Source organism: Molossus molossus, unplaced genomic scaffold, assembly GCF_014108415.1.
Source record: "Molossus molossus isolate mMolMol1 unplaced genomic scaffold, mMolMol1.p scaffold_m16_p_7, whole genome shotgun sequence".
NCBI classification, from domain to species: domain Eukaryota; kingdom Metazoa; phylum Chordata; class Mammalia; order Chiroptera; family Molossidae; genus Molossus; species Molossus molossus.
In genome coordinates this window covers 58,505,126-58,525,531 of record NW_023425401.1, presented here as the reverse complement: position 1 = coordinate 58,525,531, position 20,406 = coordinate 58,505,126, and the positions used below count along the sequence as shown (strand labels likewise).

General features: G+C 41.3%; 1 protein-coding gene across 1 annotated transcript in view; it reads right to left on the bottom strand.

Annotated features, from left to right (window-relative positions):
- The window catches only part of CDHR3 (cadherin related family member 3), a 107,715-nt gene that overhangs the window by 20,798 nt on the left and 66,511 nt on the right, over window positions 1-20,406 (bottom strand). The window contains 4 exon segments of the mRNA XM_036246315.1: window positions 7,035-7,224; window positions 9,570-9,709; window positions 14,867-14,977; window positions 15,758-15,846. Of these exon segments, the coding sequence (XP_036102208.1) occupies window positions 7,035-7,224; window positions 9,570-9,709; window positions 14,867-14,977; window positions 15,758-15,846 (530 nt within the window).

Here is a 20,406-nt window from a genome sequence, read left to right as displayed (position 1 = left end):
GGGTAAGGGAGCCAGCTGATATCCATACAGGTCAGTCTCCTGGGGCACAGAGCAGGGTGGAGAGGCTGGAGGCTGGATCTGAAGGGGTGGTGGAATGTGTCCAGAACAGGGTTTAACAGTTTTGATATCAGACTCAAGGCTACACTTAATCTTAGAATTATGCTGGGCATGACAATTGGGAGAACAGGGAGGCATTCATCAAAACATAATAAAGGAATTTATTTCTATTGCTTGCCCTAAACAATCTTTGTTAGGATCCTTTGTTCTTTGCACAGCCACATTATGATATTGTGTGTGTGTCCAATGTCACCTGGAGTTCAAAAAGTCAACTTCCAAATCTAGTCAAAGATAGACTGATAAACTCCAAAGGAGACTCTCTCCATGTGACATCTGAAATGAGACCTACTCTAGTCTTCAGCCTTCCTCCAGGAGGAGCCACCGTCAGACTCCTAAGAAACTGGAGCTAGCTATTCCAAAGGCACTGAGAAGATGAAGCTAACCCAGGCAACTACTAATCCTGTGGCATTTAGACAAACTAGTTAGTAGAAAGACATTACTGTTTTTAAAAAGACGTATTAAACCAGAATCACAAGGGACTTAATTTTAAAATAATGATGAATAGGAGAAAAATAGCGGCCGAGTGAATGGAAGCTACACACACCGTCTCCCAGGACCAAACTGGAATTACAACTAAAACACAGACTAATTGATGAAAAAGCAACAGAAAAGCAGCTTGCAAGGACCATATAACAAGGGATAATGACTCGATCCTGGTAGGATTGCTAAGGCACGAGAAGGGGGCTGTGAACAGTGCCCTCAGGTTAAACTCCCAAGCGGCTCCACAGCGCAGAGCCGGGACAGAGGCTAAAACAGCCACAGCCACTCACCTTGGGCTCCGGCAGAGGAAGGGCAGACTGTACTGGAACTGTGTGGGGACACTCAAGATTTGGAGGGCACTCAGAGCTTTTGCTGAGTTGCAGCAACGCAGGACAGTGGCCATATTGCTCCTTCCCAGGGCTCTGGGGAGAGGCAGCAGCCCCTCCCTCTGAGATTCAACACCACCCTGTGGGCCATTGAAATGCAAATTCAGGCTTACTAACAACCAGCATCTGCCCCACCCTCAGGAAATCCCCTTACACTGAGCACATGAGGGAGTTTTTCAATTAACTAACAACCCAAAACTCTTCAAGTAACCTGGACTGCTGGCCTCCAGGCAAAAAGCTAGAGGATAACAGTACCATTCCTGGGATAGCAATTCTAACCAGGAAAGTAAGACTTGACAGTGGTATTTATTATGGGTCCTCCCTGGCTCATCCAAACCCAGGAGAGGGAGCCACAAACAGCAGAACACCAATACCCACAGCGAAAACTTGGCAGGCTCCAAAGCCCACAGTGATAGCCAAAATGGTGAAACACAGAAACAAAAGCCAAATGAAAGAACAAGAGACCCCCACCAAAGATGAGATCAATGTGGAGCAGTTAGGCAAGTTAACAGAGCTAGCATTTAGAGCCATGATCTTGAGGAAGCTAAACAGCATGAGTAAGGACATAGAGATGCTGAAAATAAACCAATTAAAAAATAAAAACCACCAAGAAGAGATCAAGAGTGACATATCAGAAATAAAGAACACATTGGAAGGTCTAAAGAGCAGAGTAGAGGAAGCTGAGGACCGGATCAGTGAATTAGAAGACAGGGTAGAAAAAAATTAACCAATCAGAAAATCAAAAGGAAAAAAAAACAATTAAAAAACAGGAAGACAGCTTAAGAGAACTGTGGGACAACTGGAAATGTAATAACATTCTCATCATAGGAGTCCCTGAAGAAGGGGAAAATGAGCAAGCGTTAGAGAATATATTCAAAGAAATAGTGATAGGAAACTTTCCTAATTTGGTAAAGGAAGAAGGCATTCAAGTTCAAGACGCACAGAGAGTCCCAAGTAAGAAGAACCCAAACAGGCCCACACCAAGACACAGAGTAATTAAAATGCCAAAAATTAAAGACAAAGAGAGAATCAAGAGAGAAGCAGCAAGAGAGAAGCAACAGGTTACCCACAAAAGAAATCCCATAAGGCTCTCAGCTGACTTCTCACAAGAAACACTACAGGCCAGAAGGGAATGGCATGAAGTAATCAAGGTCATGAAAAACAAGGATCTGAATCCAAGATTACTCTAAATAGCAAGGCTGTCATTCAAAACAGAAGGTCAAATAAAGAGCTTTCCAGACAAAAAAAAAAGGCTAAGGGAATACATTAGCACCAAACCAGCACTACAAGAAATGTTAAAAGGACTGCTGTAATTAGTAGAAGAAATAGGAAGAAAAATATAACCAAACTAAACAAAAATGGCAATAAATAAGTACATATCAATAGTCACCTTAAATGTAAATGGACTGAATGCTCCGATAAAAAGACACAGAGTAGCTGACTGGATAAGAAAACATGACTCATCTATACGTTGTTTACAAGAGACTCACCTCACAACAAAAGACACACATAGGTTGAAAGTGAAGGGATGGAAAAAAATCTTTCAAGCAAACGGAAAGCAAAGAAAAGGTGGGGTAGCAATACACATATCTGATAAAGTAGATTTCAAAATGAAGGCTATAACTAGAGAAAAGAAGGCCACTACATAATATTGAAAGGATGTATCCAACAGGAAGATATAACCTTGATAAACATATATGCACCCAATATAGGAGCACCAAAATATATTAAATATCTTCTGGAGGACTTTAAAGGAGAAATCGACAGAATACAATCATAGCAGGGGACTTCAACACCCCGTTGACACCACTGGATAGATCCTCTAGACAAAAAATTAGCAAAAAAACACAGACTCTAAATGAAGCACTAAACCAAATGAATTTAATAGATATCAACAGAGAATTACACCCCAAAACTACAGAATTCACATTCTTCTCAAGTGCACATGGGACATTCTCAAAGATAGACCACATGATAGGACACAAACTAAATCTCTATAAGTTCAAGAAGATTCTCAGATCACAATGGCATGACACTAGAAATCAATTAAAACAAAAATATGCAAAGATATTTGAACATATTGAGGCTAAATAGCATGTTATTAAACAATAAATGGGTGACTGAGGAGATCAAGGAAGAAATTAAAAACTTCCTGGAAACCAATGAAAATGAACACACAACAACACAAAATCTATGGGATGCAGCAAATGCAGTTCTGAGAGGGAAGTTCATAGCACTACAGACCTACCTCAAGAAACAAGAAAAATTTCTAATTGACTGTCTAACCTCACAACTTAAAGAATTAGAAAGAAAAACAAAAAGAAAATCCCAGAGCAAGTAGAAGGAAGGAAATAGTAAAGATCAGAGCAGAAATAAATGACATAGAGACCAAAAAAACAATTCAAAGGATCAATGAAACAAAGAGCTGGTTTTTTGAAAAGATAAACAAGATTGATGGACCCTTAGCTAGACTCACCAAGAAACAAAGAGAGAGAACCCAAATACACAAAATCAGAAATGAAAGAGGAGAAGTAACAACTGACACCACAGAAATACAAAAGATCGTTAACAACTACTATGGACAATTATATGGCAACAAATTTGACAATCTAAGCGAAATGGACAAATTTCTAGAAACACACAGTCTCTCAAAACTGGACTGGGAAGAGATAGAAAACTTGAACAGACCAATAACAACTAAGGAAATTGAAGAGGAAATTAAGACTCTCCCAGCAAACAAAAGCCCAGGCCCAGATGGCTTAACCGGGGATGGGTGTGGGGTTGTTTACGAACATTCACAAAAGAACTAACATCCATTCTCCTCAAACTTTTCTTAAAAATTCAAGAAAAAGAAAGATTTCCAAACTTGTTTAATGAGGTCAGCATAATTCTAATTCTAAAACCAGAAAAAGACACTACAAAGAAAGAGAACTTCAGGCCAATATCCCTGATGAACATAGACGCCAAAATCCTGAACAAAATATTAGCAAATCGGATCCAGAAATACATCAAAAAAAATTATTCACCATGACCAAGTGGGATTCATCCCAGGGATGCAAGGCTAGTACAATATTTGCAAATCAATAAATGTGATACACCACATAAACAAAATGAAGAATAAAAACCACATGATCATATCAGTAGATGCTGAAAAGGCCTTCAACAAAATCTACCATCCATTTCTGATAAAAACGCTCAGCAATGTGGGAATAGAGGGATGATATTTCGACATAATAAAGGCCATATATGAAAGACCTACAGCCAACATCATACTCAAAGGGCAGAAACTAAAAACATTTCCATTAAGAACAGGAACAAGACAGGGATGTCCACTCTCACCACTCTTATTTAACATTGTACTGGAAGTTTTAGCCACAGAAATCAGACAGGAAGAAAAAATAAAAGGGATACAAGTTGGAAAGGAGGAAGTGAAACTGTCATTATTTGCAGATGACATGATATTATACAAAGAAAACCCTAAAGACTCCATCAAAAATCTACTAGACTTAATAAATGAATTTGGCAAAGTAGCAGGATACAAAATTAATGTCAAGAAATAGATGGCATTTTTATACACCAATGATGAACTCACAGAAAGAGAAACTGAAAAAACAATCCCATTTACCATCATGGCAAAAAAATTAACATACCTGGGGATAAACTTAATCAAAGAAATAAAGGACCTATTTGCAGAAAAGCACATGACATTGTAAAAAGAAATAGAGGAAGATATAAAAAAGTAGAAGCACATACCTTGTTCATGGATTGGAAGAATTAACATAATTAAAATGTCCATATTACCCAAAGTAGTCTATTGATTCAATGCAATCCCCATCAAAATACCAACGACCTATTTTACAGAACTAGAACAAATACTTCAAAAGTTCATATGGAACCAAAAAAGACCCCGAATAGCCACAGCAATTTTGAAAAAGAAGGATAAAGTAGGTGGGATCACAATACCAGATATCAGGTTATACTACAAAGCTACTGTAATCAAAACAGCCTAGTACTGGCGCAAGAAAAAGGCATATAGACCAGTGGAACAGAATAGAGAACCCAGAAATGGACCCACGGCAATATGCTCAATTAATATTTGACAAAGGTGGCAAGAGCATACGGTGGAGTAAGGACAGCCTTTTCAATAAATGGTGTTGGGAAAATTGGACGACTACATGCAAAAAAATGAACCTAGACCATCAACTTACACCATACACAAGAATAAACTCAAAATGGATAAAAGACTTAAATGTGACCCGTGAATCCATAAAAATCCTAGAAGAAACTCTAGTTAACAAAATTTCAGACATCATACGCAGCAGAATTTTCACTGAAACATCACCTAAGGCAACAAAAACAAAGAAAAAAATGAACACATGGGACTACATCAAACTCAAAAGCTTCTGCACAGCAAAAGATACAATCATCAAAATGGAAAGGCAACCCACTGTATGGGAGAGGATCATTGCCAATGATACATCAGATAAGGGGTTAATTTCCAAAATATATAGAGTGCTCATACAACTCAACAAAAGGAAGACAAAGAACCCAATTAAAAAATGGGCAGAGGAACTAAATACACACCTCTCCAAACAGGACATACAAATGGCCAAGAGACATATGAGGAAATGCTCAACATCACTAATCATCAGAGAGATGAAAATTAAAACAATAATGAGGTATCACCTCACACTTGTCAGAATGGCCACCATCAACAAATCATCAAACAACAAGTGTTGGCGAGGGTGTGGAGAAAAAGGGACTCTAGTACACTGCTGGTGGGAATGCAGACTGGTGCAGCTACTATAGAAAACAATATGGTGTTACCTCAAAAAGTTAAAAATTGAACTTCTATTTGACCCAGTGATTCCGCTTCTAGGAATGTATCCTAAGAAGCCTGAAATACCTATCAGAAAGAATATATGTACCCCCATGTACATAGGAGCCCTATTTACAATAGCGAAGATCTCGAAACAGCCCAAGTGTCCGTCAGTATACAAATGGATAAGAAAGCTGTGGTACATATACACGATGGAGTACTATGCAGCTGTAAGAAAGAAAGATCTCTTATCCTTTGAGACGACATGGCGGGACCTGGTAAGTATTATCCTAAGTGAAACAAGCCAAGCAGAAAAAGACAAATACCACAGGATCTCACTTATATATGGAATATAATGAATATAACAGTCTGAGGAATAGGGTAGACTCAGAAACACGGAAGTAGGGTACAGACTGACACCCCTCAGCAGAGGGGGTTGTGAGGGGTGGGAAGAGATAAGCCACAGAACTTATATGCATGTATGCATAACCAATGGACATGTCCAACAAAGCTGGGATCTGGGTAGGGGGGGATAGTGAGGAGGGTGTCAATGTGGTTAAAAAGATAAACATCTGTAACAAAAAATAAAATTTAAAAAAATAATAAAATAAAATAATGATGAATACATTGTGAGACAAACAACAGATCAAAATATACAAAATAACTTGCATTACACTTGTATCTGCATTTCCCCCTTTCTGTTGCCTTTATTTACATGCAGTTAAGCTGTGTAAAGTGAATTAGATGTTGTCTTTTGTTTTAAGTAAATATTTGGTTTGATTTATTCATATTCCTGGTGGTGTGTTTCTCTCAGAACTCCTACTTACTAATCCTAAGTCTCAACTATAACTGCTAACTAATAGCACCATCTTGCCGTGAGTGGCAATAAATAAGGGAAGGCATATCCCAAGGAGGGTCAAACAAGTCTCCGTGCTACTTTTCACCAATGGAGATGAGCATGTGGTAGAGGAAACCAAAATGCAAATTTTTTTTAACCAAGTCAGAAAATGGAGAAGGGAGACAATGAAGAGGAAAGAAAATGAAAGAAGCAAGAAAAAAGGATGATGGAAGGAAAACCTATCAACTAAATTGGACAGTTCAAATCTACTTATATAAGCCATGTCTCAATGCCCATAATTCCTCAGCTTCACCTGAGAATAACCAGAGAGGCCAAAGGGCTGAAGACCACTGAGGAGGTGAAACACCAAGCACTAGTCTCAGGAGGAGAATACCTGAAGGTGAATTTCGTGCAAGTAGCAGGGTTGTCATTAATGTCTTTCACCACGAAGGTTATCTGCATGCGATTCTCCTGGCCCCCAAAGGGTCTATCCTTTACCAGAACTTCCAGAGAAATGACAGGATTTTGTCTTAATTCACCTGCATCTCAGTCTAGCCTGCGGGCCACTTGGATGGTACCAGTCACTAAGAAAGCAAAGGTTAGAATATGACTCTTTGAAGAGAAATGAAAAGTAGAAGCCAATGGAAACTTGTAGTAAATAAAAAAACAACAACAACATTCTGATATGAGGACTGGCTTAAACAGAGAATATCCTCATACAAATACATTTTTTAAGATTCATGTTTAAGTTCCTGTATTAGACATTGATTGGGGTATCTGGCCTGACCCTTTTAGAACTTTTCACCCCAAACTTCAGGGCTGGACCCTTGACAGCAGCCTTTGCCCATAGTTGACTGGACTGGTAGGCAGCAAACTGCAGCCTAATCCACTGGGTCCCTTAGTGGAGAATTCGTAGCTGAGAGACAGAAGTTGGGTAATCTGTCAGGTTACCAGTGGAGCTACAGGTAAGAGGCCAGAACTCTAGCTGCTGAGGTTACTGGAGCAGACTTGGTCCCCATCTTTTCCAGGTCCTGACTACTCCGCTCTTTCTCATGAGATACTCAGTATACTATTGAGAAGTGTCTTTATCTTTATTTATTTTTCCTCTTGCTTGGTTTGGCTTGCCTTAATTTCTGTTTCTTACAAACAAAGAGTCTTAAATATGCTCCCACAAAACACTATATTTGTTTAAAGTCCAATGTTTACATATTAGCGTGAACAGAATTTTAAACCATGGTTGTCTGTCCCTATACTATTAGTTGAGTGAGGTCCTTGATGACAGGGCATTAGAAAGTTTTCAGAGGTAGAGCACAATTATTGCCTTTGCCTGGGAGCAGGTATCCTTTGCCCTAAAACCTATGGGGCAAATAACATATTGTCTTTCTGGGATTGTTCAATGCTGGCCTCCACAAAACCATTATATAAAGTGAAGTCTTTTTTGGTGATATGATAGGAACTCATGAGGTGATACAGTCTAGAAGTAAGAGGGTAAGACCTGAAGTTGGGCAGCTTTTGTTTGTATCTTAGACTCACAACTGAGAGCTTAAACAAGTCGCTTAACCTATCTGAGTCTCTCTCTAAGCCTCTGTTTTCTCATCTATCAAATGCAGGCTATGATAGTTCATTGGGTCCCTGTCCTGAGTACTTTATTTTATTTTATTCATTTTTTAGAGAGAGGAAAAAAGAAAGAGAGAGAAACATCGATGTGAGAGAGAAACAGTGATTGGTGGCCTCCCGTACACACCTAACTGTGTATCAAACCCACAACCAGGGTATGTGCCCTGACCGGGAATGGAACCCGCCACCCTCTCGTGTATGGGATGATGCTTCAGTCAACTGAGCCACAATGGTCAGGGTGTGCTGAGTACTCTAGATGGAAAGCATGTGGATTACTCAGCATAGAGCCTGGTATATACTAATACCCTCATAAAAGATGGCTATTATGGGGGAAAGAAACTCCCCTTCTGCCCTGAGTGACTTATATGGGGGGAAAATGCCCAGCAAGCCAGCAAATTGATCTAGATCAGTGCAGTCCAATACAATAACCTCGAGCCACATGTGGTTAGCACTTGAAAAGTGGCTAGTCCGAACTGAGATTTGCAGTAACTATAAAATACACAACTTCAAAGACTTGGTACAAAAAACAATAATATAAAATATCTCATTCATAACTTTTAAATATTAACTAGATGTTAAAATGATATTTTGGATCTGCTGGGTTAGCTAAAATGTCTTACTAAAAATAATGTCACTTGTTTCTCTTCTTAAAAATGTGGCTAATAGAGACTTTAAAATGACTTATGTAGTTTCTATTCTATTTCTATTGGACAACACTGGTCTAGACCCACTCCTTCAGAAGATGTCAAGGTACTCTCAGGATAATGAGCTCGCCCATCCTTACATAAGAACCTGCCTCAAGGGTAAAGTGGTGATACGGCCATGGACACAGGGCCCTGTTAGTTTCCACAACCCCCAAGCCAGCTGGGTTGTTGTTGTTGTTGTTGTTGTTGTTGTTGTTAATCCTCACCCAAGGATTTTTTTTATTATTATTGATTGATTTTTTCTTTTTAGAGAAAGTGGATGGGAGGAAGGGGGCAAGAGAGGGGAGAGAGAGAGAGACATCGATAGACACATTGATTGGTTGCCTCCTGCACCCCAGCCTGGTTGGGGAATGAACCTGCAACAAAGGTACATGCCCTTAACCAGGAAGCAAACCTGAAACCCTTCAGTGCATAGGCCGACACTCTAACCACTGAGCTGCACTGGCCAGGGTGATGCCAGCTGTTTTTAATGTGCTTATTACCCTGTTAATTTATGATATTCTACACAAAAATGCATGCTCAGATCAGAAGACATAAAATATTTGAAAAACAGTCCAAATGGCTGGCTGAATTAAAGGGTGCACATAAATGATGTGTGAGCAATTTACACTAATTTATCATGAAGTAGCTGTTAACAATAGTGATACTATAGAGGAGGAAACTGGTGAAACCTTTGTCATCAGGGTCCTCAGCTGTGATATTACCCATGATGGCTCCTGGACCCAGCTCCTCCAGAATCACGTACACTCTCGTTTGGATGGAACAGAAATACAGCAGACACAGCTAATTTTCAGGGACATGTGAGGGTAGAGTCTGGGAGGCGAGTATTTTGGTTAATACTAAATATAGCTCTGAGCTGTTGAAGTTGCATCAGCATGCTCAGAGGGAGAACTCAGCAGCTGAAAGGACAGGAGACTGGCTTTTGTATTTCCAAAGATCACATCCCTGTGGATGCAAAGAAAGCAACGCTGTTACTGCAATTATTTACTTCGACCATGGCCTCTGATTTCACCCACACCTGACGCCATTTCACATCACCAGTAACTTTTTAAAAAATAAGAATAGTTGGTCTGTCCAACTATCTTCTCTCTCTCTCCCAATCCTTGTGCAAAAATTCCCTCAATAATTTTAAAAATCCATCTGGATATAATGTCCAGAACTATAGGTTTCTGACTGCCATCACACGGCAGCTACCAAAAGCCAGATCAATTGTAAACCTTCTCTATTTTAGTGTCTCTGCTCAGTGTTTATTTCTCCCTTGTCTTTTTTTTTTTCTTTGCTTAAGGAGGCAGAACTTATGCACAGATTTTGTGTACCTTCCCAAGTAGCATTAATCATGAGATCAGCTCTCTGAATGGAGAAATGAGAACACCCCCTCCTCCCCTTGCTGGCAGAAGCCAAGGTCAGAATACTGTCCTCCAAGGATGACGTCTACAAGATAGCCTAAATTGCCAATTTACCCATCTTTCTCAGACCTCCACTGCCTTTGGAAAAGGCTGGTAATAAGACAGGTATGTTTGACATTTTAACGATACAACTTGGGTAAACTGAGTAATCTTGAATGTACAAGGAGGCTTATTGTTTAAAATAACTCTGCAGGAAGTCCTTTTACTGAGGGAAAATAATTTTTTTTTTTTTTTTTTTTTTTGGTACGTGCCCCTAGTGGGAACCAAATCTGGGACTCTCTGGTTCGCAGGCCGACACTCCAACTGCTGAGCCTAACTGGCCAGGGCTAATTTTTTACTTTTACTGAGGCAAATAGTCACCTCTAATTTACCAGTTTCCTAAGTGTGCATTTTCCAAGAAAGATCTTTAAGAGGGAAGACTACACCTCAGATCTAAGTGATGGCATTCATTTCCTGAGCCTAGAATATTTCTGCAGATCTGTCTCATTACCCTGGAGGGCAGGTGGGGCCAGAGGGAGGACAAAGGAGAGAGAACCTTCAGCAGAGTCAGAGGCAGGAAGAAAAAGGCTGGACCCAGGCCCTCCCCCACCAGGGCTCCTCCATGTGCCCTGGGCCTGCCTCCACTCATGAAATAACCTCTTGTAGGTGCATTCCATTGTTAAGGGACAGTAATCTTGTTCAGATCAGACCCGGTGCTTTGGACTTCTCTCCATCCAGTGTCCCACTGAAGCAGCCTGATAATCCATTGACTTCTCTCACAAACCCCCTTCTCAGGGAATCTTTGCTGTGCCCACTGATGGGTCCAGGATTAGCCAAGTGGGTGGAGCCAAGGAGGCAGGGTGGCAGGAACTGAACCAGGGTCAGAGGAGAGAGGGCAGCTCTGGCTCCTAAGGCTGGATTAAGCCCTCATGGCCATCACCTGAGAGCCCCTGTTTATAACCTGTTATATTTGTCATTTGTTTACTTGGAGTGGGTTCTGTTAACTTCCAACAAAGAAATCCAACAAAGACACCTGTGCCATCACCACAGCCTTGCCCCTGCTACCCCACACGTGCCTGATTTCTAACAGGCTCCCTGGGGGTGCAGACCTCGGCCCACTCCAACCTGTGAAATCAGAATCTGCGTTTTCACAAGACTCCTGGGGACTGATATGCACTTTAAAATCTGAGCAGGACTATTATAAAGAGTCACTAGAGGTGACAAGCACAGGCTCCCAGCTTCTCATAGGACAGACCCAGGACACCTTGGGAGGAGAATCCTCTCCTTCTCACCACCCCTCCTTCCCTAAGGCAGCGGTTCCCACTGCAGGCAATTATGTTGGTTGGCACTCTAGGGCAGCAGTTCTCAACCTGTGGGTCGCGACCCCTTTGGGGGTCAAATGACCTTTTCACAGGGGTCACCTAAGACCATCGGAAAACACATATTTCCGATGGTCTTAGGAACTGAGACACCCCTTCTCTATCTGTCTCCATACGGGTCCACCCACATGCAGATACGTCCACATGCAATGTGAGGAACTGTATTAAAGGGTCGCAGCATTAGGAAGGTTGAGGACCACTGCCCTAGGGGAAGGAGGTTGCTTTTGATACCTAGGGGGTAGAGGCCAGGGATGCTGTTAAACATCCCACAATGCACAGGACAGCCCCCCATCACAAGGAAGTATCCAGCTCAAAAGGTCAGTAGTACAGCTGTTCAAGGCACCCTCTTCCGCAGGCTCTCCTAGTCCATGCCAGGCACTCCATGAAATCGGGTCCCCATGAAGGGGACTGGCCAGGCTATCAGTGCTGTCACAGCTCCCCAAGGAAAACATCCTCTGCTTGGCTGACCTGACACTGAGATTGGCAAAAGATAAAATCTTTGGTTTATTTGGTTTTGAGACACAAGATACAAGTATGAATAAAATATCATTTAACAAAAATGTTGCCCTCAGACCACAGTTAGGATCCATTCAAAGCACGAGGAGCCAGGAGCTTGGCAGCCATCTCGCAGAAGCTCTGACACCAGTCACACCACCACACCGTCCCCCTCATAACACAGGACCCCAGAGTCTGGGAAATGGGTGGAAAAGGGCCAGTGGCCACACTCATGGGAAAGAGGGTGAGTCCAGTGTGACTGTGATGATGTCATGACTATGAATAAATATTAATAAGTGCATAAGTTGTGTATACACTGCCAGGTACCAGGTTGAAAAGGACTGTGAGAAAATTTTTAAAAATGGGTAAGAGAGGAGAAAGACCTACTCCAAAAACAGTGCTCTGCAAAAATAACAAGCATTGTGCTTGGCATGTAGAGAGTATAAGTCCAGTACTTTTATAATCAAGTGCTCGACTTGAATTATAACAGAATCCCAGAGCAGACTCATGAGTCCACAAAGCATTCAGATGTTTGTCACCACCCAGGGATAGATGGTGAGATGTTTTCAACAACAGATATAGTCCTTGCTTTGGTCACAGTAATTGTAGGACCTTAACAAATAGTAAAGATAGAAGAGTTGTTTCCACATTTTACATTTTTATTTCACACTCAAATTTAGTGCACTTGAGTCATTTTGAGGATTTAATTTTGTTAATCCAAAATTAAGTAATTTATGGTTAGTCCTAGCACTCATTTGGAGGGAAGAAGAATCATGGTTGAATCAAAAAGCCCTCAAAGTTAGCACCTAGTTCAAAGCTAAACAAACTTTTTTAAATCATTGGTGGCTGAGGGACTAAGCTGACTCTGATTGCGCAGCCTGGGCAATGTCAGGCAACCATCCTGCCCCAAATCCTTCTAGAGCACAGGCTCTCAGACCCATCTGTACCAACATCAGTGGAACGCTGTTTGAAATAAAATCAAATGGTTTTTGTTGTTGTTTTTTAATGGTTAGATGGTCATAAAGGTCTGGGATGGAGCCTAATAGATTCATTTTTCAAACCAAAAGTGAGAATCAGAGTTCCAGACTGATCTCTGGGGCTCCAACAACCAGCCAAGGTCATGTTCTCTTTCTTCTGAGGTCAGTTGCTTTATTTTGGAAGCCACAGTCCAAACCAGATGGTCTACAAGTTCTGCCTCCTGGGAAAAACTAGTTTCCCCTTTGCAACCCCATTAGCCTGTTTTCCCACCTCACAGACCAGGGGTGGGGAAGGACTGCAGGATGCATCGGCTCCGCCCCATAGCCATCACCCTCCACTTGGGGTTACTGATGAATCCACAGTGCTGTGTGGGCCAATGCTTGAATATGAATCCAGGATGGGATGTTATAACTATTTATAAACAGCCTGGACTGTGCTCCTAGAGGAACGTGTCAGCAGAAATGCAGTGCTTCATGTTTTTGAGCTTAACCTGGCAACAAACATCAACAAGAAACATTATGTGGGAGTATATCTGCTGCTGTTCCCTCCACATTAATATCCAGCAACTGGGCTGTAGACTGTGTTAAAATCCAGAAATTTCACAACCATGCTGTGTTTTGCCAAATGGTACCAGGTTAGCCCAGGAGTGGGGTGACCTTACTACTCCCAATTCCAGAATACTTTTGCAAGCATTCTGAATAATTATGAGGCCCAGTGGCTTTTTGTTGTAGAGTCTCCTAGGCTGAATTTATTTGCAGTCATTAATGCAGTTAACCCCAGACAGGTGATTTTGCCAGTTTTCTTGTGCCTGGCCTATGAGCCCATCTCAGTGACTGTAACAGGGCAGAGTCTTATACAGTAAGCCAAGCTGTTTGCAGGGTCATGTGCTATCTCAGAATCCCATCTTGCCCTCTTAATCCTTATCCATGGCAGGCTCAGGTCTCTCCTTTGCACCTGAGCTGGTGTCAGGCACATTCCCATAGGCTGCCTCCACCAGCTTCATTTCCCTTCCTCCTCTGTGCTGGAGGTAGGAGTTGCCAGCCACATCTCTACTGGGTCCACCATGGCAGGAAGGAGCTCAGAGCACCCAGCATGTTTTAAAAATTCTTGCAGCACACTGGTTGAAAATCACTGGTCTGCTAAGTGACTAAGGAGGTGGGGGAGATGATATACAGCATGGATACACTGGACAAAGGAATGACTCATGTCCCAGGTGGGATGGAGAAGACATTGCAAGATTTCATGCTACTCAAAACTATGTGCAATTTAAAACTTCCTAATTGTTTATTTATCGAATCTTCCATTTAATGTTTTCAGACTGCAGTTGACTCTAGGTAACTGAAACCATGAAAATCCAAACTGTGGATAAGAGGGGACTACTGTATTTACCTTCTCCATAAACCCAGTGGCAAGCCTCGAACCAGGGTTATCATGTCCAGCCCCATCTCCTCCCCACCATACCCACAATCTTGTGGTGTATGAATGTGAGGATGCAGATGGAAGTCCAGAGTCCCTGGTAAAGGACAATGAAGATCTTGGGTCTATTACCTCTCTTCCAGACCAGAGCAAGACACCCTTCTGTCTTGTATTAGATGTGCCTGAAGAGGCTCCACCACCTAAGAGAGATGTGCCTATGACCCACGGAGCCATGATAGCCCCTGAGCCTACCTGGTAAAATGGGGTGTTTCATCGTTGATGCTCACAATGTTCACCCACAGTGATGTGGAGGCTCTGAGCTCTTGGCTATCTCTCACTTTCACAATAAGATGGTAACTGTCAGGGGAACATCCCAAGTGAGGCAATCAAGCATTGCTAACACTATTTCAAAATGAGGTGGGAAAAAATGGGTTGGGAGGAGGGAGGAAAGAATCTGTTCCCTCTCTGTCACCCCCTCCAGATGCCCCTGCAGAGTCAGACATGCTATGTCCACCCTTCTTTCCCTGCCTCTAAAAGCCCACTCCCACATTTCTCAGCCTGTGGTTAATCCTTCACCGCCACCACCTCACCACGTGGCTGCTCATGCCTGCCATGTTGCACACTCAACCTCCATTGTTCCTCACAACATCTCTGCAAAGTGTGTATTAAACCCACATTTGGAAAACAAGGCTCCTGTGGATAAGTAACTAGCTCTGGTTCTCACACCCAGTGCAGAGCCAAGAGCCATAACTGGGTTGACCAAAAAGCCTGTGTGTTTTCATCTTCAAACCCAAGCCTTTCCCCATGTCTTTTCTCAGAGGCCTGCTCACTTCCACCCTGCTGCTTTCATGTTAGCAAATAGCTCTGGCAGCTGCCTTTCCCAAGCCAGCGAGGCTCTGAGGCCATCCTCCCCATCTTTGGATGCCCTCTCTCACATCTTTGTTCTTATTATCTGCAGACAAAGATTTTGGAAGGGGAAGGAGACCTTACATATAATTGCCTTATTCCCTTTTGAGGCTCACCCTCTGAATTTAGGAAGAAGGAAGCAAATTGCTCAGGGCCTCCCTAGCTGCCCTCAGGCTGTACCATATCTGCTTTTTGACCTTTAGATAAAGGAACTTCAAGAAAGGTCATTGATAAAGGCTACCTGCTTCAAAGTCAAATTCTGTTGTGGAGAAGAGGGTCCCATTAGCAGATATTATGAAGCTCTTCAAGGAAGAAATCAGGAAATACTAAAAAACAAGAGAAAAAAGAATGTAACTAAGCACATGTATGCATCTTTCCCCAGAAGACAAACCTGTTCAGTCCCCATTTTATATTCTTGGCCCATGGAACATTCTTGATGCATCAGAATGAAGCCCAAATAATCAGTTCACAGACTCAATGGTACTTTTTTTGTTGTTAACACTTACCCAAGGATGTTTTTCCCTTTATTTTTTTAGATAGAGTGGAAGAGAGGGAGAGAAGGAGAGAGAGAGAAACAACAATGTGAGAGAGACACATCAATTGGCTGCCTCCTGCACAACCCCAACTGGAACCAGGAATCTAACCTGCAACCCAGGTATGTGTCCTTGACCAGAATCAAACTGGCGGCCCTTTGTTCCATGGGATGATACTCTAACCACTGAGCCAAACCAGCAAGGATGTCTTAATGGTTCTTGAATCAAGAAACTTCTGGATCTATTGGTCTGAGCCTCTGACCCTGATTTGTCACACCCTCAGAAGCTGGTCACTGGATCCTGCTTTAATTACAGAATGCATAGAAAAGGCCCCAGTCTAGGCATTCTGCTGCTGAGTCCAGTCTCCTTGTCCCTGTCACTGCATTCTCACTTCTTCCCAGGACCACTTCTTAACCAACACTGTTTAAACACAGCTACCATGCATTTGATAATAGGACAACACTAAATGAGGTCTGGTCTTTACACTTAACTGAACTTATGATATTTTGGGGGTGCAAAAATGTTCATAAGCATCACTCATTGAAATAATAGAAGGACAAAGGGAAGGACAAGTGTAAGAGAGAATGAAACTTAATGGAGCCCAAGTCTCAAGCTGGTTTGGAGAGATAAGGACCGTTTTAAAATCTGATCTGAGTGTTGTGGCCATTGGTCAAGTCTTCCTGTGTCTTGGGGACTTGAGCGTCATTGTCCTTCCTGGCTTCCAGTGCCCAACCCAGCTCTCTTGATGAGCCTCTGTCTAGCACCACTTGCTCTGTCAGGAATATAAGCTTATTTGTCCAACCCATGAAGGACCAGCCCATAGGAAGACCATGCCTGTGCTCTCCACAGTGCTCATCAAGATTGAGTCCTTGCTGGAGTCAACAATGCAAGGTAAGTACCTGGATCAGAAGAACTGAGTCCAAATTATGGTAGGGACAAGTCCCTCTCTTGGCCATAATTTAGAAGTGATAGCACCAACTGCTGTGTGTGTTACTGTGAGGATTAAATCCAATGCATACTGCAAAATGTGAAGGGCCATGGGCACATTTGAGGCTCACATGTGTATGTCTATTTGTTCCCAAGGGCTTTGAGATAAAGTTTTATTTTTTTCCCACAAAGATGAGGGATGTCTCTTCTCCACGAGGTTTTGCAACCACAGCCATGACCTTTGAAGTCTAGAATGAAAGCAAACACCAGCCAATGATTCCAACTCAGAGATTTGGTGTCGTCATCGCAGCTGAGCTCCCCATGAGAAAAGAGAGGATCACAGGAAAGGTCTCCTTTAGGGCCATTAGAAAGTTTTAAACCATTTTCAAAATACTTACTTTCCATTTACTTTTTTTTATAATTAATTTATTTATTTTTGTTACAGATGTTTCTTTTCCCCCCCACTCTGTCGCCAGCTTTCTTGTCCATGTCCATTGTTCATGCATACATGCATATCAGTTCTGTGGTTTATCTCTCCCCCACAACCCCTCTTGTGGGAATGGTCAGTCTGTACCCCACATCCACGTCTCTGGGACTAACCCATTCCTCAGACTGTTATGTTCATTATATTCCACAAATAAGTGAGATCATATGATACTTGTCTTTCTCTGTTTGGTTTGATTCGCTTAGAATAATACTTTCCAGGTCCATCCATGTCGTCTCAAAAATAAGAGATTTTTCTTTCTTACAGCTGCATAGTACTCCATTGTGTAAATGTACCACAGCTTTTTTTATCCATTCATCTACTGATGGACATTTGGGCTGTTTCCAGATCTTAACTATTGTAAATAGTGCTGCTATGAACATGGGGGTACATGTATTCTTTGTGATTGGTGTTTCTGGCTTCTTAGGGTATATTCCTGGAAGTGGGATCACTGGGTCAAATAGAAGTTCAATTTTTAATTTTTTGAGGTAACACCATATTGTCTTCCATAGTGGCTGCACCAGTTTGCATTCCCACCAGCAGTGTACTAGAGTCCCCTTTTCTCCACACCCTCGCCAACACTTGTTGTTTGATGATTTATTGATGGCGGCTATTCTGACAGGTGTGAGGTGATACCATATTGTTGTTTTAATTTGCATCTCTCTGATGATTAGCGATGTGGAGCACTTCTTCATATGTCTCTTGGCCATTTGTATGTCCTGTTTGGAGAGGTGTCTATTCAGCTCCTCTATCCATTTTTTAATTGGATTCTTTGTCTTTCTTTTACACCAATGACAAACTCACAGAAAGGGAAACTAAAAAAACAATCCAATGTACCATCGTGGCAAAAAAAATTAATATATCTAGGAATAAACTTAACCAAAGATAAAAAGGATCTATTCACAGAAAACAACAGGTCATTGAAAAAAGAAATAGAGGAAGGTATAAAAAAGTGGAAGCACATACCCTGTTCATGGATTGGAAGAATTAACATCATTAAAATGTCCATACTACCCAAAGCAATCTATAGATTCAATGCAATCCCCATCAAAATACCAACGACATACTTCACAGAACTAGAACAAATACTTCAGAAATTCATATGGAACCAAGAAAGACCTCAAATAGCTACAGCAATTTGAAAAAGAAGAACAAAGTTGGAGCGATTACATTTCCAGATTTCAGGTTATACTACAAAGCCACTGTCATCAAAACAGCCTGGTACTGGCACAAGATCAGGCAGATAGACCAGTGGAACAAAATAGAGAACCCAGAAATGAACCCACGGCAATATGCTCAATTAATATTTGACAAAGGTGGCAAGAGCATACAGTGGAGTAAAGACAGCCTCTTTAATAAATAGTGTTGGGAAAATTGGACAGCTACACGCAATAAAATAAAACTAAACCGTCAACTTACACCCTACACAAGAATAAACTCAAAATGAATAAAAGAGTTAAGTATGACTCATGAATCCATAAAAATCCTAGAAGAAACTGTAGGCAACAAAATTTCAGACATTATACACAACAGAATTTTTACATCACCTAAGACAACAGAAACAAAGAAGAAAATGAACACATGGGCCTACATCAAACTCAAAAGCTTCTGCACAGCAAAAGATACAATCATCAAAATGGAAAGGCAACCCACTGTATGGGAGACCATCATTGCCAATGATATATCAGACAAGGGGTTATTTTCCAATATATATAGAGTGCTCATACAACTCCACAAAAGGAAGACAAAGAACCCAATTAAAAAATGGGCAGAGGAACTAAATAGACACCTCTCCAAACAGGACATACAAATGGCTAAAAGACATATGAAGAAATGCTCAACATCGGTAATCATCAGAGAGATGCAAATTAAAACAACAAAATGGTATCACCTCACACCTGTCAGAATGGCCACCATCAACAAATCATCAAACAACAAGTGTTGGCAAGGGTGTGGAGAAAAGGGGACCCTAGTACACTGCTTGTGGGAATGCAGACTGGTGCAGCCACTATGGAAAACTATATGGTGTTACCTCAAAAAATTAAAAATTGAACTTCTATTTGACCCATTGATCCCACTTCTAGTAAAATACTCTATGAAGCCTGAAACACCAATCAGGAGGAATATATGTACCCCATGTTCGTAGCAGTGCTATTTACAATAGCTAAGATCTGGAAACAGCCCAAATGTCCATCAGTAGATGAATGGATAGAACAACTGTGGTACATATACAAAATGGAGTACTATGCAGCTGTAAGAAAAGAAAATCTCTTATTTTTTGAGACGACATGGAGGGACCTGGAAGGTAATATCCTAAGCAAAACAAGCCAAACAGAGAAAGACAAGTATCATATGATCTCACTTATTTGTGGAATATAATGAACATAACAGTCTGAGGAATGGGGTAGTCCTAGAGATGTGGAAGTAAGGTACAGACTGTCAACCCTCAGAAGAGGGGGGCGGGGGAGGGAGGGAGAGATAAACCACAGAAGTTATATGCATGTATGCCTGAACAGTGGACATGGACAACAAAGCTGGGGACAGGGTGGGGAGGGATTGGGATGGGGGAGTAACTGGGGGAAAAGGAGATACAAAAATTAATTAATTAATTTAAAATAATTAAATAAATATAAAATAATGTAGGATCCATGAGGAAAAGGGCTTCATTTTATTTACTGCTATATCCCTAGTGCCTAACACATAATAGATGCCCAATTATATTTGTTAAATGTTAAATTTAAATGGGGCTTTTTTTCTTGCCTGTTTCCCATCTGAGACCAGCATTCTCGCCTTAAAGAATCTTAAAACAAAATTTTAACCTTTTAAAATACAACAATAAAAATCTTGACAAACTTTTTTAAAAATCTATTTGAATTTGGTAATGCCTGTCTTGGTTATGAAATCTCCAGTTCTGTCTACTGTCTTAAAAAGAAAGAAAGAAA